At 41.8% G+C, this 27,368-nt stretch overlaps 2 protein-coding genes across 5 annotated transcripts in view; one reads left to right on the top strand and one right to left on the bottom strand.

Moving 5' to 3' along the window:
* cpsf1 (cleavage and polyadenylation specific factor 1) overlaps positions 1-3,025 on the top strand; it is a 162,773-nt gene extending 159,748 nt beyond the window's left edge. For both annotated transcript variants that reach the window (XM_043690937.2, XM_043690935.2), the window contains 2 exons: positions 2,203-2,341; positions 2,738-3,025. In XM_043690937.2, coding sequence (XP_043546872.1) covers positions 2,203-2,341; positions 2,738-2,785 — 187 coding nt within the window. In that variant the 3' untranslated portion in view covers positions 2,786-3,025. The remainder of the gene's footprint in view (positions 1-2,202; positions 2,342-2,737) is intronic.
* adck5 (aarF domain containing kinase 5) overlaps positions 199-27,368 on the bottom strand; it is a 140,837-nt gene continuing 113,667 nt past the window's right edge. For all 3 annotated transcript variants that reach the window (XM_043690929.2, XM_043690930.2, XM_087987666.1), the window contains 5 exons: positions 26,807-26,885; positions 20,149-20,240; positions 14,761-15,019; positions 10,156-10,272; positions 199-8,317 (listed from right to left, as the gene is read on the bottom strand). In XM_043690929.2, the coding sequence (XP_043546864.1) occupies positions 8,212-8,317; positions 10,156-10,272; positions 14,761-15,019; positions 20,149-20,240; positions 26,807-26,885 (653 nt within the window). In that variant the 3' untranslated portion in view covers positions 199-8,211. The remainder of the gene's footprint in view (positions 8,318-10,155; positions 10,273-14,760; positions 15,020-20,148; positions 20,241-26,806; positions 26,886-27,368) is intronic.

Below are 27,368 nucleotides of genomic sequence, written 5' to 3'. Positions count from 1 at the left end.
AATACGCTCAAGACTGGTACAGCATGGAGTTAGAGATGGAGTAAAACTCCCTGCACACTCTATTGAGGCTCTATCCTTGATCTGAATCAGAATTTTTTTTTCCACATCAGTAGTCCTTATGATCTGACTGAGATTGGTACTAGCCAAGCATTCTAAAGAGTTATGATTTTACATCAAGCAAGAAAGTGAAACCATGTCTGTTTGGATATTAGTTGGTTTTATTAATGACAAAGTACAATAAGTTACACATCTCCACCTTTATTGTAGTAGGATATCTATTGGAGTCTATACACAAGTCCTGGTGAGTTTTCAATAACTTTAAGAATTATTAGGAATTAACTTATTGTGAACTCCACCAGTAGATGGTGATATTCTACCGTGTACATTCCACTCTCACTGGCGGTTGTTTTTGTAGAATTTTACATGGTCATAAATATCACACTTTTTAATTAAATATTAATAGCTGAAACAGACATGTTGACTCCAAATGAGCTGTAGTTCTTTAAAAAATATTTGGTTTTGTAAATTTTATTAACTTCTGCTGACTTGCATTCCCCTCTGGAATCACAACCACCAATAATGTCCTGGCCTATACTTTTTTAGCCTCACTTTAAAAATGGTCTGGTTATTGTTGGTGTGGGAGTTTGCTGTGCTTCATTAGCTGTTAGAGTAATCACACTTGAGTATTTTATTGGCTATAGATTGCTTTGAGATGCCTGAAATTATGAAAGACATTATATAACAGCAGACCTAATTTAAAAAAAATTGTTGGCTTCTGTCTTATAAGAGTGCGTACTCTGACTTCTGTACTGAGCTAGTTTATAGCCTAATATTAGCATGAATCAATAACTAGATAACACATTGATATAAAGTGGTCTGTGATCACCCTTGCCCCACCCAGGTCCCTCTTTCCCCTTTATCAGCCCTCACCAGAAGTCTATCCTTCAACCCAGCTACCTCTCCTGTGCGCAGTTTGTTGGTATTAACTGCAGGTATGAGACTAGTTTCCATGTGTGCTGCTGACACCCAGCTGCATATCCCCATTGCGTCAATCGATCTTGTGACCACTCTAAATGTAATTCAAAACATATCTACTTGTTGAGTTTTGTTCATCCTTCCTAATCACAGTCCATGGGACCTTGTGGAACCTTGATTGATATTTGTACTGTATCCAACGAGGTAGAATAAAATGTGAAGCTTTGCTATTGAGTTTAAATTAGCTCCCTGACATGTCATCCAAATAATTCATTGTGGTAAGCTATTAGAACACCAAGGGATGGTGGCATGTTACAAAAAGTAAAGTAAATTAAGAAAGAACCTGCATTTCTATATCCTCAGGATCTACCAAAGTGCTTTTGAAGGACAGTCATTTTAATATAAAAAAGTAGTTGCCATTTGACAGCAGCAAACTCCCACAAAAAGCATTGAGAGGGAGAACAGAGGTGGTCACGTCATTGGACCATAATCAATGATTGGTAGTACAGAGTTTGAATATTGCTAAAAGGGGTTTTAGAAATTGAATGTTTTGTCTTGCACTAATCAGAACAATGACACCAAAACAGACTTGGAGAAAAACACTTTGATACAGAATCATGGTTAGGCCTTGATTGGCATGGAAATACAATCTAATTCTGACTAGTGGATGACAAAGCTTCAACTTCTAGTTTTCTTTTAGGACGAATCCAACATCCAGGCTAATGCTGTGGACACACAGATTCCATCATATGATGCAACAGAATTTAAATCAAAGTTCAATTATAAATTCTGGAATTGAAAGCTAGTCTTAGTAAAATTATAACTGCTGATGTTTTGTGATTTATTGTTTTAAAATCAAACACTAAATTACTAATATCCTTTTGGGCAGGAGTGTACTGTCGTTACCTACATGTGACTCCAGACCCACAATGTCATTAACTCTGAACTGCCCAGCAACATAGTCAAGCAAGTTGCTTGTTGATGGGTAAAATTACTTGCCAACATGAAAGAATGGACGATTAGAACTGTTTTCTGTTTGTGGGCTGCGTAGTGACCTGGACAAATCACCCACAGGGTTCTTCAGACCCATACTCTCTGCCTAAAGGCAGGTTTAAAGTGTCCACCTAGTTATGCACACAAGTTTCTGGAGTGAGACTTGAACACTTTTGATTTTGAGAATAATACTACACGTGATAACTTTCTCTCCCCTTCACTTTGGTGCTGCAGGATGTTGCGCTGTGATCGACGAGCTCTACAAAATGCAGTGCGGAACATTCTGGATGGGGAGCTGCTCAATAAGTTTTTGTACCTCAGCACCATGGAACGTAGTGAGCTGGCCAAGAAAATAGGCACAACACCTGATATGGTGAGTGTAGCAGCAAACACAGACTCAGCTGAAGTGTGCAGTTCTAGTTTAGGGTAATCAGGATTGATACTGTTGGTAGCATTTGACAATCCTGTGATACACTCAGTAACTGGGATCAGAGGCGCTCATGCAGATTGAATAACCAAACTCCTGGATACTGATTGGTACCTTGCTCCTGATGGGAGAGGTCCAAGAAATTCCAAAGCTCTGTTACTCTGGCAAGTTCAAGTATGAGTGTCAACAAAGGTTTGTCAATATCCAGTGCGAGTTCCTCCTCTTCTAGCCACTACCTTTGCTGAACCAGATAACACAACAGACTTAGATCCATCCTGGTTTTTGGGACTCTGCTTTATCTACGAATGTATGTGACTTTCTGACAACTGGTGTTTCTTTCAGATTTTGGAAGATGTGCTGGAGATTGATCGAGTTACTGCCCATTTCTAATGCAGGATGAACCAAGAATCGGACATTTTGCTTTAAACCCTCAAGTTTCCTTTTTAAAACTGAACTCGACACAGACAGTGGGGTAAAGCTGAGGATGTTGTGATTGAATACAGCACTGCAACATGCAGTTTTTATTAATTTTCAATGTTTATACAGATTAGTTTGAATGTATTGTCTGTTTTTCATACTTAAATATTTTGTAATGCAAATAGGGTAAAAGAATTTTTTTAAGATACGCAGCATTATTTTTTTAACCTCTTCCTTCTTCATAGCCCTAATTGTGTGAACATCTTGTAAATATCAGGAATAACAAGGACTTCCTCTTACAAAAGCAATGAGTTTGCTTTCCACCACCAAAAGGTGCTTCTCTGTGTTGAATTGATGGGATAGCCATTGAGAATCACAGGACTACAGGGAGTTGCTTGAACACAACCTGTGATCCCATCTTTGTTGTCTATGCTTGGCTGGTTGTGTTATCTAGTTATGCTAACTAAAACTATCTATCTAATTATTTATTTTGATTGCTGTGAAGTTTCAGCTAACCAGCATCTGAACTAAATGCCTATTGATGAACATTATCTTGAGTTTACTCTTTACCTGGGAAATAGAAAAGCACAATACTAACTGGAGCTATGACTTCTCGAATGATGAGGCCTATAGACCATAAAATCAGCTGTGTCAGCACAGAGGTTAATTCCAGAGCAATGACTCTCGTTCTTTCTGGTTTGGAAAATCCTTATTTTTCTAATCTGAAAAAAAGTTTAAAAGGTACAGGGCTAAATCTTCAGTGTACCTTTAGTCTCAAATGTCCAGGCAGCATACAAGGGCCTGGCAACATATTGTGCTGCAGCTCAGTAATTAATTACATTTTAAAGTTTTGGTCCTAACTGAAATGAGGCAGCTGTGTTGATGTTTTGGCCCAGATTTTGTGGTGAGAATTATGATATTCATCATTCAACTGACAGTGGAAAGAAGAAATGGGAGTTAAATATGATTCATCGTGCACGTTCCTTTATACCTCTGTATTATACCTGTTTGGTTTATTACAGTGACCATAGCTCATTTCTTCCTATAGAAGAAATCACTATACACCTGATGTAAGTAGTTTGAGATATTAATGGCCAGTGTAGTTAGCATGGTAACGTTGAAACATGGCCAGCAATCTGACCTTTTATTAGTAATACATACCATTGAATGATAAAGATTGGTGAAAACACTAATGAAAACTTGCATGTTGCTTTTTGAAATAGTACCATGTCAGAACACAACTAGGGCGTCAATTTAGCATCGCCTCTCAATAGTGGATGAAGAGGAAACTGACCCTGTACACACACCTCTTTTGCAGGGGGGACGAAGAGGATATGACCAATGGAGTGAATGTCAATAAAAAAAATCTTTATTTAAAATATATTAAGGATGCAGGATATGGGATTTCGGAGAAGGTTTCCATTTTCCCTGCTGACCACATCAATGGGAAGTGCACCCAGCTGCAGCTCCTGTGAGGGAGCTGGTAACATCATCCGAAATGCTGAGCACTTCATAGATAAGAGTTTTAGTGAGGTGGTCACACCTAAGGTGTAGGTAGAGGGTAGCTGGGTGACCACGAGGAAAGGCAAAGGGAGTAGACAGGGAGCGTGGCCATTCCCCTCAAACAAGAATACAGTTTTAGATACTATTGAGAGGGATGACCAGTCAGATGAAAGCAACAGTAACCAGGTCAGTGGCAGTATGACTGGCTCTGGGGCACAGCAGGAAAGGATAAAGTTAAACAGTACCTTAGTGATAGGAGACTCAATAGTTAAACGATAGGAGACAAGAGATTCTGTGGCCACAAACGGGAATCCAGGATGGTGTGTTGCCTCCCAGGTGCCAGGGTCGAGGCTGTCTCAGAGCAGCTGCAGAACATTCAAGGGGTAGGGTGAGCAGCCAGAAGCCTTTGTGCATGTTGGCACAAATGATATAGGTAGAAATAGGTATGTGGTCCTGTGGAATGAGAATAGAGAGCTAGGAAAAAAGTTAAAAACCAGGACCTCATTGGCAGTAATTTCTAGATTACTTCCAGGTCATGTGGTAGTGAGGGTAAGTACAGGAGGATATGACAGATGAATGCATGGCTAAAGAAATGGTTCGGGGGCAGGGATTCAGACTTTTAAGTTATTGGAATGTTTTCTGGGATAGATGTAACTTGTTCAAGAGGGACAGGTCACCTCTGAACTAGAGGGGAATCAATAGCTTGGCCATCAGGCTTGCTAGAAGGGAGGGTTTAAACTAGATTGGCACTGGGGTGGGTTCCTCTATAGCAGGGAGGCAAGTGCGAAGCTAGAAGGAGATACAGTAATCAGAAATAGTAAAGTGAAGAGACAAGTCAAGCTGGAACAGGACAGGCAGCAAGAATGCCTGTTGGATTAAATTACACCTATTTCAATGCAAGAGGGCTGAGAGGTAAGGCAGATGAACTCTGCATGGATAGATACCTGGAACTGGGATATTACAGAAACATGGATAAGGGATGGACAGGATAGCCGTTAATGTGCCAGGGTCCAGGGGAGGGGGATTTGCATTTTTGAGTGAGGCGAGTATCACAGCAGTAATCAGAGATGAAATAACTGAAGAATCATCCAGTGAGGCTTTGTGGGTGGAGCTAAGAAATAAAAAGGGGATGGTGACGTTATTGGGGTTGTACTATAGGCCCCCAAATAGTCAACAGGAATTGGAGGAACAAATGTGCAGGGAGATTGGGGAGACTTTCAGGAGCAATAGGGTTGTCATAGGGGATTTTTTAATTTTCCTAACATAGACTGTGACTACCATAGCATTAAGGACTTAAATGGCGTGAAATTTAAGCACGTTCAGGAAAGTTTCCTCAAGTAGTATATAGAGGGTCCTACTCAGGAAGGGATAAAACTCAACCTACTCTTGGAAAATAGGGCAGGACAGGTGACAGTGGGGGAGCACTTTGGGACCAATGACCATAGTTCTATTAATTTTAAAATAGTTACTGAGGGACAAAACTGGTTCACAGGTTCACGTTCTAAATTGGGGCAAGGTGAATTTTGATGGAGTTAGTCAGGAGTTTGCAGAGGTTGATTGGAGTAGTTTGCTGACTAAGGCATCTCTGGCAAGTGGAAGGCCTTTGAACTCTGGCTATCTCACTTTTAAAGTCTGTAAGTTCCTGTGAGGGTGACAACACTAGGGAATCCTGGCTATTGAGGCATTGATTAGAATTAGTCAAGAAGTGAAGAAGGAAATTAGGATGGTGAAAAGGGAGCATAAGAGAGCCTTGGCTGAGAAGATTAGGGTGAATCCAAGTATATTAAAGGAAAAAGGATAATAGAGACAGAATAGGACCTCTCAAGGATCACATATTTGTAGAACCGCAGGAGATGGGCAAGGTTCTCAATAAATATTTCTCCTGTGGAGAAAGACATGAAGACTTGGGGAAGTTTGTGGCAATATCTTGGCAACTGTCCATATCACAGGAGGTGCTGAATGTATTAGAATATATGAAGATGGATAAGTTTCCTGTCCTGACCAGATATATCCAAGAACACTGCAAGAGACTAGAGAAGAAATTGCAGGACCCCTGGCTAATTATTGGCCACAGGTTTGATTGAATAGTCAGCATGACTTTGTGAGTGAGAGATCAATTTTTTTTAAAGTCCTTAGATGAAGTGACCAGGAAGGTTGACAAGGACAGGGTGGTAAATGTAGTCTATATGGATTTTGGTAAGGCTTTTGATAAGGTTCCACTTGGTAGGCTGCTCTGGAAGATTATATTGCATGGAGTCCAGGGGGAAGCTGGTAAATTGGATACACAATTGGCTTGATGGTAGGAAGCTGAGGGTAATAGTGGAAGGATCCTTGTCAGACTGGAGGCCTGTGACTAGTGGAGTGCCTCAGGGGTCAGTGCTGGATCCATTGCTATTTGTTATCTATAACAATGATACAAAGCATGATTAGTAGGTTTGCAGATGACACTCGAGTAGAAGCTATCATGGATAATGAGGAAGGTTGTCAGAAATTGTAGCAGGGCATTGATCCACTGGGGAAGTGGGCTGAGAAATGGCAAATGGAGTTTAATATAGATAAGTGAGAGGTCTTGCATTTTGGAAAGTCAAATCAAGCTAGTACTTTCATGGTGAATGGTAGGGCCTTAAGGAGTGTAGTGGAACAGAGGGAACTTGGAGTTCAGGTGCACAGTCATCTGAAAGTGGAGTCACAGGTGGACAGCAGTAGAGAAGGCCAGCATACTGGCCATCATCAGTCAGGGTATTGAGTATAGAAGTTGGGAAGTTATTTTGCAGTTGTACAGGATGTTAGTAAACTGGAAAGAGTGCAGAAGAAATTTAAGGATGTTGCCAGGACTAGAGGATCTGATTTATTGGGAGAAGTTTGACAAACTAGGACATTTTCTTTGACTGTTGGAGATTGAAGGGGGAATCTTATAGAAGTGTATGTGATCAGAGAGGCATGGATAGGGTGAATGCACTTTAGTCTTTGATTCCCAGGGTTGGAGAATCAAAGACTAAAGGGCATCGGTTTAAGGTTAAAGGGGAAAGAAAAAAAGGGAACCTGAGGAGCAACATTTTGTAGAGGGTCGTACGCACATGAAATGAGCTGCCAATGAACATAGCTGAATTGGGTACATTAACAACAGTTAAAAAGCATTTAGACAAATATGTGGATAGGAAAGGTTTAGAAGGATGTGGGCTAATGGTCTAAATAAATAGTGTTAGCATGGATGGACATTTTGGTCAACATGGACCAGTTTGGGCTAAAGGGCCTGTCTCCGTGCTGTAGGGCTCTATATCAAAAGTCATTCAACATTCAAGTAAGTACCATGATAACGTTAATAGGTCAGAAGTGGGATTCTATATGCTGAATAGCCTTACATTCCTGACTTAAGAGTAGAAATTCTATCGTGGTGCAGGTAAAGGAAGAGACAAGAGTTGAGGTTCAGAATTTTCATCCACCAACAAATTCCTGACTGATTTATTTCAGGACATCGTGTGATTTGTGTCATTTCAATCAAAGGATTGCAGACTATTAGCTCAAGAAAACTGCTCACTAATCTTATTGTTGCCAAACAGCAGTAACAAAGTTGAAGTTTCCATTCCTTCAATGGTGCACTGTGAGCAAACAGCTCCAATTTAGCCTGAAATGGTAGAGGCTCTTGCATGAGGGTTGCCAGTGATATGTTGACAGAAACCATGCCAGCTGAGTGAAAATGCCAGATTTCAGATCCCTTTGACCAACCTTCCATTTAACTTTGAGCATTGCCCAAGGATCACGGCTGCTTGGTTAGGCAGTGGCCATGGTAGTCAGACTCTGTTCTGATTTGAGGTAAGAAGAAACCAAAATTTCCAAACAAAAGGTCCAGTAGATTCTCACACCTCTAACAGGATTTGAATTGACAGCCCAACATGCTACTCCAGCAGGTAACTGTATAAATCTTCATCTGGCACTATCAGACCAAAGTAAATGAATAATCGTACAAGCATGGAGATTATCTTCATCATCATACTTTCTGACCTGAGGGATAAACAAAGTTAGGTTACTAAATGCACCAACTCTATCCACAATTAGTTTTCTAATACTTCAACTTCACTCCCCCATGACCATTATCTCAATCAAAGAAATGGACATTATTCTGGAACCCTCACCCTCATTACAGGCACATAAACAGAAATAGTATGAAAAACTCAGCAGGTCTGGCAGCATCTGTAGAAAGAAAGCAGTTAACGTTTTGACTTAAAGGTTGGTGTATGTGCTGAAGATGGGGTTGTGGTGGATAGGGAAGACAGTGGGAGAGTAAAGCAAAGGGAGAGAATGAACAGTGGGGTAGACAAGGAATGGGTAAAGGTCAGCCTGGAAGAATAAATAGCTGCTATTGAGGATCATTAGTAGCTGACAATGGGTTTTGTGTGGTAGCAACCCGTGTGATGACAAAGCTTGTGGAGTGGGGGGAGGTAAATGTAAGGACAGGAGAAACTGTTCAAGCCTTAAAATTGTTGAAGTCAATATGAAGTTCAAAAGGCTGTAGAGTTCCCAAGGAAGAAAATGAGGTGCTGTTTGTCCAGTTTCCCAGGAAACCTGAGACTTATGTTGGCCAGTGTGTTGAAATGACAGGTCTTAGTTTTGCAGACAAAGTAGGTATTCTGCAAAGCGACTGCCTAGATTGCACTTTGTTTCTCCATTGTACAGGAGACCACTAAGCAGTGAATGCAGTAGACAAATGATCTATTCAGAAAGCTGTCAAAGGAGGGAATGGAATGAATATCTGGTGACAGTGGTGGTGGAAATGGTGGTTAATGATCCTCTGGCTGTGGATGCTGGTGGGATGGTAGGTGAGGACAAGGGGGAAATTTTCACTATTTTGGGAGGGAAGACGATGGCTGAGGATCAAAGTGTGGGAGATCGGTTGGACCCAGCTGAGGGCTGTTAACCACGGTGCTGGGGAATCCTCGGCTGAGGAAGGTGGGCTGAGAGACTCCCTTGTCAAAGTTGGCATCATCAAAACAGATGAGATGGAGGTGAAGGAACTGGAGAGAATGGAACAGATTCTTTACAGGAAGCAGGCTGTTAGGATGTATAGTCATGGTAAATGGGAGTTCGATTTGTAGTAAATAATAATGGCGAGCCTGTCCTCCGAAATGAAAAGATGTCAAGGAAGTGAGGAGTCAGATGGACCAGGTAAAAGTGAGAGCAGGGTCGGAATTGGAAGCAAACGAGATGACAGAGTAGCATGGTGGCTCAGTGGTTAGCACTGCTACCTCATAGCACCAGGGGACCTGGGTTTGATTAGACCCTCTGGTGACTGTGTAGAATTTGCACATTCTCCCCATATCTGCGAAGGTTTCATCCAGATGCTCCAGTTCCCTCCCACAGTCCAAAGATGTGCAAATTAGGTGGATTGGCCATACTAAATTGCCCAGTGCCCAGGGCTGTGCGGGGTAGGTAGGCTGATTATTGGAAATGTGGGGTTACATGCATGAGGGGGGGTCTGGGAGGGGTGCTCTTTAGAGGGTCAGTATGGACTCTGGGCTGAGTGGCCTCCATCTGCACTGGAGGGATTCAGAGAAGGGGAAAGTAGCAATGATGTCATTGGTATACCAGACAGACTTATGGGTAGGACTGGAACAAGGAGTGACAGGGATAGTACCTACATGGGCTCTAGTTATGCCTTGGGCTCATTGGTTAAGGACATGAATGGCCTGAATTTCTGCTACCCAAGTATCCTTCAAATGGAAGTGCATTTGTGGGGATGGGGTTTGCTGATACATGCCACAGCGATCACAGTATGCTGAATAGTTGAACTGCTCAGGCCTGTTTCTCAGAGTAGTCTTTATAATAATCTCTGCCAAGCTTACCGGAGACCGATCTCAAACTGGAGGCTGGCCCACTTTATCTTTAGCCACTTCAAAGCACCAACTCTCCAAAATCCTCCAGTGTGTTTATTTGTTAACAGACTGTGCGCTTTAACCGCACTGCAAAGAAAGAGAGAGACATAGGTTTGATGTTTCTGACATACTCCAGAGTGAGAGATGATCTCTGACTGTGTATGATTCCTGACCTAGATGTGATAATAAATTTAAAAGCCCCAAATAACACAAGGCGCCAAGGAACTTTGGTTCAACCTTAGCTCTTGCAGAGGACCAAAGACATCACCCCAGTAAGCTTCAGATTCTTCATCTGAATCACTGGAGGGATATAGCCAGGATGACTGCAGCAGGCATTAACCAGAAAAATTGCTAATTATCAATTCCACAGAACTATTTAGTGATGTAAATATAGAGAGTCTGACGAGTACATTTGCAAACATTAAAACTGTGCAGTTGTGAAGAGGCCATCTGGCCTATCAAGTCTGTACCAAACGTCTGAAGAGCAACCCCCTATCCCTGCAATTACCATGGCTAATCCAACTAGCCTGCAAAACCCTGGACACTACATGACAATTTTAGCATAGCCAATCCATCTAACCTGCACATCTTTTGATGGGAGGAAACTGGAGTATCCTCACACAGACACAGGAAGAATGTGCAAACTTCAGAGTCAGCCAGGTCCATATCAAGCTGCTACCCCAAAAGATATATTGTAGATCAACTGGAAAGATGGGTGGCGAAATGACAGATGGCTAAGTGTGGGCTGATTCATTTTGACGTCAAATGCAGGAACAAAGTACAGAGGAACCTCAATTATCCAAATATCTGATTATCCAGCAAGGTCCCGATGCTTGGCTAAACTAAGTTATCCAGCATTCGATTATCCAAAATTCAATTAACTGAGCAAAATACTCCCTGCCATGTCATGTCGGATTCTCATGGTTCCTCTGTATACAGTAATTGGTAGGACCCTTTGAAACATTGATATACAGAGGGATCTTGGGTTAAAAGTCCATAGTTCACTAAGTGGCAACACTAATGGCTAAGGTGGTAAAGGAAGCATATACATGCTTGTCTTTGGCTGGGGCTCAAGAGTGTAAACGTTGACAAATCATATTGTGGCTGCATTAAACTTTAAGTAGGCCACATTTGGAGTACTGTATACAGCTCAAGTTGCCCATATTCTAGGAAGGATGTGGAGTCATAGGAGGAGGTGCAGAAGAGGTTTACCGTGATGTTGCCTGCATTGGAGTGTATTGGCTATAAAGGACAAACTTGGATTGTTTTCACCATAGCATCAGAAGCTGAGGCGTAACTTGATAAAGTATATAAAATTGAGGAGAAAGTGAGGGCTGCAGATGCTAGAGATCAGAGCTGAAAATGTGTTGCTGGAAAAGCGCAGCAGGTCAGGCAGCATCCAAGGAACAGGAGAATCGACGTTTCGGGCATAAGCCCTTCTTCAGGGCTTTTGCCCGAAATGTCGATTCTCCTGTTCCTTGGATGTTGCCTGAGCTGGTGAGCTTTTCCAGCAACACATTTTCAGCATATAAAATTGAGGGGCATGGATAAGATAGGAGGGACTATCTGATTAGTTTAGAATGACATCATGTTTGGTACAGAGATTAGGGTGATGACTGGCTTGGAGAGGAACTTGCAGGTGGTGGCTGTATTGCCTGCCCTTGTCCTTGTAGATGGTAATCATGGGTTTGGAAGGTGCTGTCTGAGGAACTTCGGTGAATTTCTGCAGTACATCTTGTAGATTGTACAAATTGTTGCTACTAAACACTGGTGGTGGATGTGTCAATCAAGTGGGCTGCTATATCCTGGATGGTGTCACACTTCAAGTACTGTTGGAATTGTGGCCATCCTGGGGAGTATTCCATCATACATCAGAGTTGAAACTTTATTGCTGGAACAGCACAGCAGGTCAGGCAGCATCCAGGGAACAGGAGATTCGACGTTTCGGGCACAGGCCCTTCTTCAGGAATGAGCAGAGAGTGTTCAGCAGGAGAAGATAAAAGGTAGGGAGGAGGGACTTGGAGGAGGGGCGTTGGAAATGTGATAGGTGGAAAGAGGTCAAGGTGAGGGTGATAGGTCGGAGTAGGATGGAGGCGGAGAGGTCAAGAAGACGACTGCAGGTCAGGAAGGCGGTGCCGGGCTGGAGGGATCCGGCTGAGACAAGGTGGGGGGAGGGGGGATGAAGAAACTGGTGAAGTCCAAGTTCATCCCCTGCGGTTGGAGGGTTCCCAGTCGGAAGATAAGACGCTCCTCCTCCGACCGTCGGGTTGTTGTGGTTTGGCGGTGGATGAGTCCAATGACCTGCATATCCTCCGCCAAACCACAACAACCCGACGGTCGGAGGAGGAGCGTCTTATCTTCCGACTGGGAACCCTCCAACCGCAGGGGATGAACTTGGACTTCACCAGTTTCTTCATCCCCCCCTCCCCCCACCTTGTCTCAGCCGGATCCCTCCAGCCCGGCACCGCCTTCCTGACCTGCAGTCGTCTTCTTGACCTCTCCGCCTCCATCCTACTCCGACCTATCACCCTCACCTTGACCTCTTTCCACCTATCACATTTCCAACGCCCCTCCTCCAAGTCCCTCCTCCCTACCTTTTATCTTCTCCTGCTGAACACTCTCTGCTCATTCCTGAAGAAGGGCCTGTGCCCGAAACGTCGAATCTCCTGTTCCCTGGATGCTGCCTGACCTGCTGTGCTGTTCCAGCAATAAAGTTTCAACTTTGATCTCCAGCATCTGCAGACCTCACTTTCTCCTCCATCATACATCAGACTTGTGCTTTGGAAATGGTGCACAGGCTTTGCAAAGCCTGGGTGTGAATTACTTGGTGCAGTATTCCTAGCCTCTGACCCGCTCCTGTAACCACAGGATTTACATGGCCGTCCTGTTGAGTTTCTGGTCAATGGTTATGCTTGAGATATTATAGTGGGGCAAGACAGTGATGGAGTTACCATCAGTTTGATCATCTCTTATTGGAGATGGTTATTTCCTCCCATTTGTGTGGCAGAAATGTTACTTGAACACTGATGTGAAGTTGCTACAATTTTCCTTGACTTATTCTAGTCTTGCTCGTTGCTCATTGTTTCATATAGTAATTGTCTCACTGTTTGCTATATAATATTGAAAGTGAGTCTAAACTAATTTCCTGCACATCTCTATGATATCTCATTGTGTTTCAAATACTTGAGTGGAACATTTCTAAATCTGAACGATGTTTGTCTGAATTTATCATTTGTTCATTCATTCATTTCCCTGAGCCCACTCAAGTTAGTGCTTTGATTGCAGGTTGTCTGGAGCAGAAACGAAATGGGAATTGGACTACTTGTTAACCAAAAGCAGGAAGATCTTGTGTGCTCAACAAATCAATGCACTGTTTCCCTGTCACTGTTGGCAAGCCTTTTTTTTTCAAAAAACCTTGTCCTTGGCAGAGAACTAGATTGGTGAGTTGAAGCAGTTCTTTCACTAGACTCAGATCTTTGCAGACGGACAAACAGCATGTGTACACACCACACGTGTTCAATTCAACAAAATAGGACAAAATGGTTTAGTCAACACTTTTTTTTTTAAGCAGTACTCAAGACAATTTATTCACTTTAGTAAATTAAATGGTATAGCAGCACGATGGCTGAGTAGTTAGCACTGCTGCCTCACAGAATCAGCGTCCCAGGTTCTATTCCAGCCTTGGGCGACTGTCTGTGTGGAGTTTGCACATTCTCTGTGTCTGCGTGGGTTTCCTCTGGGTGCTCCACTTTCCTCCCACAATCCAAAGATGTGCAGGTTAGGTGAATTGGCAATGCTAAACTGCCTGTAGTGTTAGCTGCATTAGTCAGAGGGAAATGGGTCTGGGTGGGTTACTCTTCGCAGGGTCGGTGTGGACTTGTTGGGTCGAAGGGCCTGTTTCCACACTGTAGGGAATCTAATCTAATCTAAAAATTACCAGAACCAGCAGGTTTGGTCATTGATCTTCAGGCCAATATTAGTGTTACAGGTGTTAAATGAACTGCAGAGAGTCACTTGTAATTGTTAACTTTTGCTTAAAACAGGACGTGTGGAAAACAAAAGTTGTTCACATCCTCTGCACCAAGGTCTAAAATTATCAACACAGCTTCTTTTAAAGTTAGATTAGTGGAAAATAGCTGAAAAATTATGTATGTAAGCCCATTCCTGTACTGCTTTAGAATTCAACTGCAAAACAAGACTCAACCATGACCGAGGTCAAGGATTCAAAAACAACATAAACACAGTGCTGTTCATTTGGATGCAAATGTTCCTGGCTGTATCAGAAGTGCCAGTAAATATCAAATGAACAGGCTCTAGTCATCTTCACTAGTGACACCAGTGCATATTAAACCTGCAACTTAGTGGACAAGTCTCTGTGAGCTCTACTCTGCTTAGTTCTTTCTATGTTTGATACTGGTATCTCAATTCAAGGAATTAAGTTATGAGGGCAGATTGCATAAATCTTTCCTGCATTTGGTTGGTTGCAGTCAACAAAGTGCACAGAAACAGGATAATCAGCTCCTATCAGGAAAGCCAGTAGTTAATGGTACAGTAATACAACATTTCTAGAGTTACCTTCTAGCCATCAGGACATATCGGTCAACAGGTGAGCCTAGGATGACGTTTATACACCGGACAGTGTTGATGTTCCTGAAGACTAGCAACATGGGACGTGGTAGGTCCTTCAGCACCTGGATGATCCTGTCAAAATGATTGCTGGCCATGTCCTGCATGTAGGCCCTTTCCTCCCTTGTCATCATATTGGCCAGTTGGTAAGCTGTCTCCCGCATATTGATAGGTCGTTGCAACAGGATCTCACAGAACAGGAAGTAATCTACAAGGTAGGGGAAATGGTGGAGGAAGAACTTTTGAGTAAGAGTTACCATCTAAACTTATACAATTAAAACTAGAGCCTTGGTTAGTTGGAGAGCAGAGACCCCTAGGAATTCAGGTAGGTAGTTCTTTAAAGTTTGCAACACCTATCGATAGGGTGGTTAAGAAGGTATTTAGCATTCTTGCTTTCATTGCTGAGATCTTTTATGAGTTGGGATGTTGGAGAGGCCTCTTCTGGAGTATTGTGGTCAGTTCTGGTCACCCTGTTATAGGATGGATATTATTAAACTGGAGAGGGTTCAGAAGAGATTTACTAGGATGTTACTGGGAATGGAGGGTTTGAGTTATAAAGAGAGGGTGGATAGGCTGGGACTTCAAGGTGAAAGCGGGTACTGCAGATGCTGGAGATTGAGTGGTGCTGGAAATTGAGTGGTGCTGGAAAAGCACAGCAGGTCAGGCAGCATCAGAGGAGCAGGATAAAAAAAACACACCGACATTTCGGGCAAAAGCCCTTCATCAGGAATTCCTGGTTCAGAGGTTTAAGGTGAATTGCAGGTGCATTTTTCCCTAGGGTGGGGTATTTCAAGACTAGAAGGCATGTTCTTAAGTGAGAGGAGAGAAATTTAAAAAAAGACATGAGGGGTACATTTTCTACACTGGTGAAAGTGGTGCCATGTGGGTACAGTTACAACATTTAAAAGACATTTAGATAAATGTTTGGAGGGATATGGGTTAAATACAGGCAGGTGGGACTAGTTTAGTTTGGGATCATGGTCAGCATGGACTGGTTGGACTGAAGGATTTTTTCGTGTTGTATGAAGTTAAAAAATCACAACACCAGGTTATAGTCCAACAGGTTTATTTGGAAGTGTGATTTTTAACATTGTCCACCCCAGTCCAACACAGGTACCTCCCCATTCGTGCTACATGACTATCTACAGAAATATGCTGAGACTTCTGAGGTAGATCAAATGCTTATGAATTATTGCACCAAGGGGTTTTCCTAATTAATCTAATCTCAAAGTGACTTATTTTCATGAGAAATTGAAGACTTATTGTCAGGATTCACCATAGCAGCCCTATGGGTGGTGCCCTTGTGTTTATGCAAACCCTTTTCAGTTTTTATTTGCAACTTCTTTTCCAGTCTCAAAGTGCTCATGCATACTTATTTGTAATTAACTGGTGGCAGTTTACAGATTCATAGAATTATTATAGCACAGTTGATCATTCAGCCCATTATAGCAGCTCCATTGCGCTTTTTCAGATAATCATTTTATCTCGTTTCAATTGGATGACAGTGGCTCAGTGGTTAGCACTGCAGCCTCACAGCACCAGGGTCCTAGGTTCAATTCCAGCCTTGGGTGACTGTCTATGTGGAGTTTTACATTCCCCCAGTGTCTGTGTGGGTTTTCTCCCACAGTCCAAGGATGTGCAGGTCAGATGAATTGGACATGCTAAAAATTGTCCATAGTGTTAGGTGCATTAGTCAGAGGGAAAGGGTCTGCATGGGTTACTCTTTGGAGGGTCGGTGTGGACTTGTTGGGCCGAAAGGCCTGTTTCTCCACTGTTGGGAATCTAATGTCAATCTGCCTCCACCACACATTTGGGCAAAGTATCCAGCCCTTAAATATTCATTATATGAAAGGTTTCTCATCTAGCTTTTGTTCCCTTTATTTATTCCCTCAAATTTGAATCTTCGTGTTCTCAATCCTTTCAAAAGTGGGAATACTTACTATCTACTGTGTCCAGACCCTTCAACATTTATAGACTATAGAACATTACAGGCCCTTTGACATGACAGGTCAGTACAACATCAAGGGCCAATCTGAAGCCCATGTAACCTACACTATTCCATGTACGTCCATATGCTTGTCCAATGATGACTTAAAGTTGGCGAATCTACTATCGTTGCAGGCAAAGCATTCCATACCCGAACAACTGTCTGAGTAAAGAAACTACCTCTGACATTTGTCCTATATCTATCACCCCTCAATTTAAAGCTATGCCCCCTCATGCTCATCGTCACCATACTTGGAAAAAGGCTCTCCCTGTCCACCCTATCTAACCCTCTGATTATCTTAATAGGTCTCTATTAATACACCTCTCAACCTTCTTCTCTCTAACGAAAACAGCCTCAAGTCCCTCAGCCTTTCCTCGTAAGACCTTCCCTCCATACCAGGCAACATCCTAGTAAATCGCCTCAGCACCCTTTCCAAAGCTTCCACATCCTCCTTATAATGTGGTGACCAGAACTGTACACAATATTCCCCAAGTGCGGCTGCACCAGAGTTTTGTACAGCTGTAGCATAACCTCATGGTCCCAGAACTTGATCCCTCTATTAATAAACACTAAAACACTGTGTGCTTTCTTAACAACCCTGTCAACATGGGTGGCAACTTTCAAGGATCCGTGTACCTGGACATAGATCTCTCTGCTCATCTACACTATCAAGAATCTTACCATTAGCCCAGTACTTTGCATTCCGGTTACTCCGACCAAAGTGAATCACCTCACTCTTGTCCGCATTAAACTCCATTTGCCACCCCTCAGCCCACCTCTGCAGCTTAGTCTCTCTGTAACCTACAACATCCTTAGTCACTATCCACAACTCCACCGACCTTAGTGTCGTCTGCAAATTTACTAACCCACCCTTCTGTGCCCTCATCTAGGTAGTTTATAAAAATGACGAACAGCAGTAGACCCAACACCGACCCTTGCGGTACACCAATGGTAACTGGACTCCAGGATGAACATTTCCCATCAACCACCACCCTCTGTCTTCTTTCAGCAAGCTAATTACTGATCCAAACTGCTATATCTCGACAAAATCCCATTCTTCTGCATTTTGTACAATAGCCTACTGTGGGGAACCGTATCAAACGCCTTCCTGAAATCCATATACACCACATCAACTGGTTTACTCTCATCTACCTGTTTGGTCACCTTCTCAAAGAATTCAAGGTTTGTGAGGCACGACCTACCCTTCACAAAATCATGCTGAATATCCCTAATCAAATTAATCTTTTCTAGATTATTATAAATCCCCTCTCAACCTTTTCCAACACTTTACCAACAACTGAAGTAAAGCTCACTGGTCTATAATTACCAGGGTTGTTTCTACTCCCCTTCTTGAACAGGGGAACCACATTTGCTATCCTCCAGTCTTCTGGCACTATTCCTGTAGACAATGACAATTTAAAGGTCAATGCCAAAGGCTCAGTAATCTCCTGCCTGGCTTCCCAGATGATCCTAAGATAAATCCCATCCGGTCCAGGGGACTTATTTCACACTCTGCAAGATTTCTAATACCTCTTCCTTGTGAACCTCAATCACACTTAGTCTAGTAGTTTTATGCTACTCACATGCTTCTAATTTCTTTTTGTTCTCAACCTCTCAGGAGAACAAGCTATACTTCTGCAGTCTATCCTCATAACCGAAGGCCCTTATCCTTGAAGTCAGTCAGTGTTGCAAACTTTTTCTGTATTCTAGCTAAAGCCTTTGCCTTATTCCCAAGGCACAATGTCTAGAATCAAAGATAAATTTAGTTGAGGCTGAACCAGTGTTTTACATAAGTTCAAATCACTGCCTTATTCTTGTATTCTGTTGCTACTAATAAAACCTAGGATACTGTAAGGTTTATTAATTACAGTGTCAACCCTTCTGCTACAAAATACCCAGATTCTCCATTCTGTCAGCCACTTTAGTTGTCCATGTTCTTCCCACCAAACTGTATCACCTCACAATTCTTCCCATTGTCTGCCTATTATACTAACCTGTCTGTCCTTTTGAATTTCTAAATGATCATCCTCAAGTTTACAATACTTCCAAGTATGTGTTCTCTCCAAACTCTGAAATTAAACTCCGTATGCCCCTTGGGGACCATTACAACAAACCTTCTACCAGTCTGATAAACATTGCTTGATGAATGTTTCCTGTCACTCAGCCAATTCTGTAACCATGTTGCTGTTACTTTTCCCACAAGTTTGGTATGTGTATGTCACATCAACAGCATAGTCCTCATCATCAGTTTAGTACAACTTCAAAAAAAAAAAACTCGTTAGTTTTCCTTTACAAAAGCCATGTTATTTTATTAACTCATCCACATTTGCCTATTAATTTTGGCTCGAATGTTTGTTTCTAGATGTTTCTCTATGGGCTTATTTAGGATTAGTCAACGTTTAATGAGATGGTAACAAATGCAGTTTGTAGCATTGGTAGGCCCTTGGAGTCTTAACGACTGAAGTTATGGTCTGCTCCCCTGGAATTTCCACTCTTAATGTCCCTTAGGCCAGATGGGATATGTGCAAGGATGCTGAGTGTCTTATCAAATTTAAGTACAGAAAGCCTCTTACATTGTGCAAGTGTGCTGTTCAAGTAGGATTTCTGCACAGTCTGTGAATTCCATTCCCATTTGTTATCACAGACAAATGAGCACAATGTTAAATATCTCCATTCTTCTTTATGGCTTTGAAAAAGACTGATTTAAATTATAGATTCTTTAAAATGCAAAGAAAATAGTAGTAGAAGACAGTATTGTTAAAATACAATTATTGTCCAAAAATATTTTTCTACTTAGAGGAGAAAGCAAATCATAAGACCATAGACACAGAAGCAGAAATTAGGCCATTCAATCATTTTTCAACCCTATTTTCCTGCTTTCTCCCCATAACTTTAATTCTTGATTGCCAAGATGATCAATCTTTCTTCTAAATATACTCAATAACCTGGCCTCTGTGGAAATAAAATCATGTTTTCTGTTAAGCATCGTTGATAAATTAATTGGCATCATATAGGGAAGAACAATCTGAGCTTGGTAGTTTACAGATATAAAATAATATTGCTTCTACATCATCTCCATCAAACACTCCTCAACCTAAAGGATGGAAGGTGGTGATAAATCAGAAATGTGAATAAATCAAGATATTAGCAACCTTATTTATACAGAGGAATGGAACATTAATAGGTGAAGCATTATGCCAGATGACTAAGAGCTGTTGTTCTGATTCCACAGAGACTTAGCCCAGTGCAATAACAGTACTCTGAGCAATAACCACTGGTATAGCCAGTAATGAACACGTCCATTGAACAAAGGAAAAAAACTTTATGGATAGAAAAATCACGTCCCTTACCTTTGACTCCCAGCTCATTGGCAAATTTCTTCATCGCAGCATCATTGAGCAGGATGATGGAACGCCAGAGTTTGCAGAGAGTAATCCTGTCCCTAAGAGTAAATAAAAAGCATCTGATAGAAACAGGATCTAATCTGAAGGGTCAGTAATCACATTATCAAACATCCACAGCTCCTCCCTCCCCTACAATCTCTGCCACTAAGTATCAACGTTCCAGGATCCATACCTCAAAGACATATTGAATTTCCTACATTTCATACATAACAGCATTTCTGGAGATTCTTCAGCACACGTAGTAATGATTGAAGTGGCAGCTCTTCACTACTTTCATTGAGTGACTTGAGGTGGCTATGCTGTTGTCTCTACTATCTCAATGGAGATTGGGGATTAAACTTGATATTGTATATTCTCCTTTAGTGGAGGAGTGATCATCCATATGTCGGTCTGAATTGAATACTTAAATTATTGAAAGACTCGAGATAAGAACTGGGAGTTGCTAGCCACAATCTTCCAATTTCTGCCTGAGGTCTCGAAAATTGAAAATTCACACCCTTGTCCAAAAAAGAGAGTAAACAAGAATTTTAGGCGAGTAAGTTAAACATCAATGGCAAAAACACCTTGGAAAAAAATAGCTTGAGATAATCTAAAATTGTCCAAGTCATTTGATTTTAAGACTAATAAAGGAGAGCCATCTTAAATCTGTTCAGGACAAAAGTGTGTTTTACTAACTTGATGAAAAATCATTGAGATTAACAGAAGGTGGATGAGGCTGTTGTTATTGTTAAATAAAAACCTGAAAGAACTGCGGCTGCTTTAAATCAGAAAAGAAGCAATAACAGCAGAAACAGAAACAAATTATTGGAAAAGCTCAGCAGATCTGGCAGTAGCTTTGAAGAGAAATCAGTTAATGTTTTGGGTCGAGTGACCTTCTCTCAGATTTGCTGAGCTTTTCCAACAATTTCTGTTGTTGTTGTTTATGTGGACATTCAAAAGCATTTGATAAACTGCATGCTTTTGAACTCAGGAGGATAAAGGTGCAATAGCAGCCTGGATACAAACTTGAGTGGCTGTTTTGCCAAGCTGGATGGAATTTAAGGTCCCCAGCGTATAGTACTAGAAACACAGTGGCTTTAAATGTACAGACACTTTAAGATACAGACACAAAACACAAATGTAATAAACAGTGAAGAAGGTTATATTGGATTTCAGGAGAATTTGGACAAATTGATGAAAAGGAGGCAAACTGAAATTCAACACAAAAACATGCTGAACAGTGCAATTTAGCAAGTGGAGTGTGAGTACAATGGCTGAGATGTACAAAACTCTTTTGAGAGACAAGTCAATAAAACAATTAGTAAAGGATATTGAATACTGGGTTTTAAAAACAAGCAGAGAGTACAGAAGCCAGGGTGCTAAATGGACACAAAACATGGGTTTGGCTGCAGCTGGAGCAACCTGACCAATTCAGAGCATCACTATTTAGAAAGGTAATTTCTCCAAAGTTTTGACATTCTAAGTAAACTCTGCAGTCATGATTGGTAACTTGCACCATAAATATTCCCATCCTCAATGACAGAAGACCCAGCACAGCAATGCAAATGGCAAGGCTAAAGCACTTGCAGCAATCCTCAGCCAGAAATGCTGACTAGATGATCCACCTCAACCTTCTCAGTTGTACCCAGCATCACAGATAGTACTCTTCAGCCAATTCAGTTCACTCCAAGGTGATATCAAAAACTCGTTGGAACCACCAGAAACTGCAAAGGTAATGGATCCTGACAATATTTCAGCAATGGTACTGAAGACTTGTGCTCCAGCACTTGCTGCTCCCCTAGCAAGGCTCTCCCAGTACAGTTACAAGCACCAGCATCTACCCAATAGTGTGGAAAATTGCACAGGTACGTACTATACACAAAAAAGGACAAATCTAACCAGGTCAATTAATAAATATACTCTTGGTCATTAGTAAAGTGATGCAAGGTATCATCGACAGGGCTATCAAACAGCACTGGCTCAGCAATAACCTACTCAGTGATGTTCAGTTTGGGTTCTACCAGGGCAACTCAACTTCTGACCTCATTACAGCCTTGATTCAAACATGGACAAAAGAACAGTACTCCAGAAGTGAGGGGAGTGTGACACTCCTTGACATTAAAGTTGCATTCAACAGAGTATAGTGTTAAGGATCCCTAGCAAATTGGAATCAATAGGTATCAGGGGGCAAACTCTCTGCTAGTTGGAGTCATACTGGTACACAGAAAGATGGTTGTTGTTGCTGGAGGTCAGTTATCTCAACTCCAGGGCATCTGTGCAGGGGTTTCTCAGGGTAGTGTTCTCGGTGGAACCAACTTCAGGTGCTTTATCAATGACCTTCCCTCCATCATAAGGTCAGAAGTGGGGATGTTTGCCAATGATAGCACCATTCATGACTCCTCAGATAACGAAGCAGCCCATGTTCAAATGTGACAAGATCTGGACAATATCCAGGCTTAGGCTGACAAGTGGCAAGTAACATTCACAGCACACTAATGCCTCGCGTTGAAGATTTCCAATAAGAGACAGTCGAATTACCGCCTCTTAACATTCAATGGTGTTACCATCACTGGATCCCCCACTATCAACATTCTGGGGGTGACCATTGACCAGATGTTCAACTGGACTTAATACATAAACCACTGGCTACAAGGGCAGATCAAAGGGTAGAAATACTTAAGTAACTCACCTCTTGACTCCCCAAGGCATGTCCACCATCTACAAGGCACAAGTCAGGAGTGTGATGGAGTACTCCCCTGGTTGGGAGCAGTTCCAACAACAGAAGCAGCTTAACACCATCCAGAAGCAAGCATCCACTCAGCCTACTTCAGTAGCAGCAGTGTATACAAGCTAGAAGATGTACAGTCAAATTCACAAGAGATCCAAGACAGCTCCTTCTAAACCCATGACCACATGCATCTAGAATAACAAGGGCAGACAACACATAGGAACAACACTACCACCTGCAAGTTCCCTTTCAAGCCACTCACTATCCTGACTGAAAAATATATTTCTGTTCCTTCACTATTGCTAGGTCAAAATCCTGGAATTCCCACCCTGAGGACATTGTGGGTCAACTTAGAGCATGTGGATTGCGTTGTTTCAATGTGGCAGCTCACTATCACCTTCTCAAGGGCAGCTAGGGACAAACAAGAAATGTTCACTGGCCAGCAATGCTCTTGTCCCATGAGTAATTTTTTTAAAAACACAGCTTACTAGAAATGTTTCCAGCTTAAGTTGTCCTTAGAGCTGAGAAAGAGATTTAAAATCATGAAGTGGGGGGATAATTAAAGAAACACTTTTCAATAGTTGAACAGTCAATAGAAGAATCGACATTTTGGGCATAAGTCCTGAAGAAGGGCTTATGCCCGAAACATCGATTCTCCTGCTCCTTTGATGCTGCCTGATTTGCTGCGCTTTTCCAGCAACACATTTTTAAGCTCTGATCTCCAGCATCTGCAGTCCTCACTTTCTCCTAGTCAATAGAAGGCACAGATTTCAGGTGACTGACAAAAGAATCAGAGGTGATAACTTGAAATGTTATTTTTACAATTTTGGTGAATTCCTGCCATACACCTTGTAGATGGTACATACTGCTGCTACTGAGAATCAGTGGAGAGTGCAAGTGGATGTGATGCCAATCAAGGGGACTGCGTTGTCCTGGATGGTGTCAAACGTTTTGAGTGTTGGTGGAGTCTGCACTCATTCAGGCAAGTGGGGAATACTCCATCAGATGTGTGACTTTTGCTGGATAGGCTTTGGTGAGTCAGGGGGTGAGTTACTCGCTGTAGGATTCCTAACCTCTGACCACTCTTCATGTCAGAATTTATATGGCTATTTCAGCTCAGTTTCTAGTCAGTGGTAATACATCTCTGATGTTGATAATGGAAAATTCAACAATGGTGACCAAGGCTAACTCTCCCCATCTTCAACATAATGTCAAGGGTGTTAATTACTCAGTTTACGGTCTCATCAGAAACAACATTTGACTGTACTACATTCCCTCAGTACTGCAATGGAGTTCTAACCTTAAACTTTCATGCTCAAACACAGTGGGACTTGAACCCACATCTCACTCATTGGCAAGTCTGCTACAAACTAAGCCAATTTGAGACATTTCAGCTGAAACTTCCCTTCGCCTCCTACTTTCCAAAGAAAACAAGCCCAGCACTTTCAAACTGTTCCAATGCCAATAATTTTCCATTCCTGTCAACATCATCATAAATCTTCCCTGTATTTTCAGTGTGCTGCTGGTGATCCTTTAGCTATGGACCAAGTAACCTTACTGCCCATGTTTAAGTTTTGGCCAAGAAAGGAAAGTATTCTGTAGGTGATCTTAATCACCTATCCTGCCACATTCAGGGATCTAAAGAGACATGCATTCCAAAATTTTTCGTGTTCCTTTACACTTCTTAGTATACCACTATTTATTGTATATTCCTTTGCCCTAAGCAAATGCAGTACCTCATTCTGCATATGATTTTAGTGAGATCTGGAGAATTAGTGGATTAGGCTGATTCTTTCTCAATGTGTCATATATATGGTTTGAGGTGGAGAATTAATCTTCTGAGCTCATCTTCAAGGGAGAGGAAGGAATTCTTCGATTTTGAGTCATGGATTGAGTTTACGGATGGGATGACAGAATGATGTTTATGTGGTCTGTGTAGGTTGAGAGTATTATCCTTTCTTCAAACAAAGGGCAAAGGACCAGAATCAAAATAATGTGCTTGGATGCAACATATGAAATTCTTACCTTGATTCTGAGATCTGACTCAAGTTATAGCCAACTTACTCATTATTTTTGTTTAAACAGAAACACACTGATTGAATTGGTATTTCCCTTACCCACTCTCTCCAGAGGACCATAACTTTATATAATGCTCAATTCTAGAATCTTTTTAACAGTAGATGACAGATTCTGGGTCTGCCAGAATAAAGGAAGAGGTCAGAAACAGCGAACAGTTCCATCTGGAGCCTACACATTTCCAAAGACCAGCTTTTCCAAACTACCTGGTTTGGAAAAGCTGGTCTTTGGAAATGTGTAGGCTCCAGATGGAACTGTTCGCTGTTTCTGACCTCTTATTTTTAGTTTGAAAGTTACAAATCATCTACAGCCCTGAGACAGCCTTGGTGAGAAAATTAACGATTTTCATCGCTGCAAACAGCACTGTTGCCTCCCAACTTTCAAACTAAAAATATGCATAAACACAGGCATAACTCAGTCAACCCCAGAGAGAGCAAGGCCAGTGCTGAGCAGACTTCTAAGATAAGATAAGCACAATCTCAACTTGTGTTTACAGAGCAGGACAGTAAATATTCTGATGGATTTCTGGCATACAGCCAGTGATGTAGATTGGGAAACTGGGCTCTGGAACCATCCACTTTACACATTCATCATCTTTTTTTAAAAGCACTCCTAGTGTGGAAACAGGCCCTTTGGCCCAAAAGGTCCACACCAACCCTCTGAAGAGTAACCAACCCAAACCCATTCCCCTCACCTATTACTATACATTTATCCCTAACTAATGCACCTAACCTACACACTATGGGCAATTTAGCATGGCCAATTCACATAACCTGCACATTTTTTGGACTGTGGGGGAAACTGGAGCACCCAGAGGAAACCCACGCAGACACGGGGAGAATGTGCAAACTCCACACAGTTACCAGAGGCTGGAATCGAACCCGGGTCCCTGCCGTTGTGAGGCAGCAGTGCTAATTACTAAACCACAGTGGTGAATCCAGTGTTGCATCATTACTTTGAAACCAAACTTGCAGAATGTGCTCAAAATTGTCTCCATTTTTCAGGCTTGGACTGTGGCAGAGACATCTAAACACCCAATAGCTCTGCATGTAACATTCTGGTTCTTTAAGTCAGAAGGAAAAGTTTAATACATACTCAAGAGACATCACAGACAGGAATGGTTACAGCTCAAAAGGCAGCCTTTCAGCTTGTTGTTTCTGTGCAGGCTCTCTGACAGAAATTGTACAATTTCCCAGCCTTTTCCCCATAATCCTCCATATTCTTCCTTTTGAACGTCTGAACTGAACCTGTTTATACGACACCTTCAGTCAATGCAATCCAGACCCCAAACACACTCTACAGGAAAATGTTTTTCATATCTCCAATCTGCGCCCTCTTGCTCTTGAACCTTCCATCAATGGGAATTGTTTCCCTCTGTATCCTGTCCAGACTCACCCTCCACCAAATCTCAACTTTCTCTTCCCCAAGGGAAAACAAGTTTTCAGAGCTGAATTTCGCCAGCAGTGTAGCTGTCTTTGTGATTTGAGTCCAAATGCCAGGCTGTGTACCTTTCTCTGAAAACAGATCTTCCACAGCTCCATTTGTAAATTCAAATAATTACAGTTATAATCAAGCTCTCTTTCACATCAAAAGTCTCAAGAGTTTGTCACCTATTTTTACAAAGTAATAGGAGCTACATGACAACCCTTAAGGCATTGGTTGGGATTTAGGGTTTAAAAACAATACTATCCTACCATAGCAATGCATTGAAATGCTACAGAAAGTAAGGTAAACAGTGAAAATACCCACAATCTGTGAACAAATAATAAATGAAAACAAAAATCAAGGACAATTTTTTTTTTTTTTAAGAAAAGCACTTACTTTAGATTCAAGCTTTCATACAACCCGTGGTCTAGGAGCACCAGTTCTGCTTTTCCATCAGGGCCCTTCCTTACCAAAACTATACAAAAAGGAAAATGCAAAATATGAAACTGACTTACAGGGACATAAAGGAAGTACACGACATGAGAAGAAAAAGAAAGATTGGAACAGGAAGCATGTCCAATAAATGATTGCCAAATATCTCATGAGATGCTTGTCAACATCTGCAGATAAGTGACAAAGATTCAATTTGGGGAGCTTCCTGGTGTCCAAGACCAGCATACCTGCCTCAAAACAGAAACTAGTTTGAATTTCACTGGTATTTGAGAAATCTTTCTGCAGAATGCTTGGTCTCTCTTTAAACTCACACACACCATACTTCAATATGAACATGCTCCTGAGACACTGTTGACATGTAATTGTGATGTGAAGGTACCGGTGTTGAACTGGGGTGGACAAAGTCAGACATCATATGACATCAGATTAGAGTCCAACAGGTTTATTTGAAATTCTGTGCCTGTATACTTCACTTCACCTGCTAAAGGAGCAACGCTCCGAAAGC

Source organism: Chiloscyllium plagiosum, unplaced genomic scaffold (assembly GCF_037043375.1).
Source record: "Chiloscyllium plagiosum isolate Xiang-an unplaced genomic scaffold, Cpla_swu_hap1 HiC_scaffold_5, whole genome shotgun sequence".
Classification (NCBI taxonomy): domain Eukaryota; kingdom Metazoa; phylum Chordata; class Chondrichthyes; order Orectolobiformes; family Hemiscylliidae; genus Chiloscyllium; species Chiloscyllium plagiosum.
This window is presented reverse-complemented; position numbering and strand designations above follow the sequence as displayed.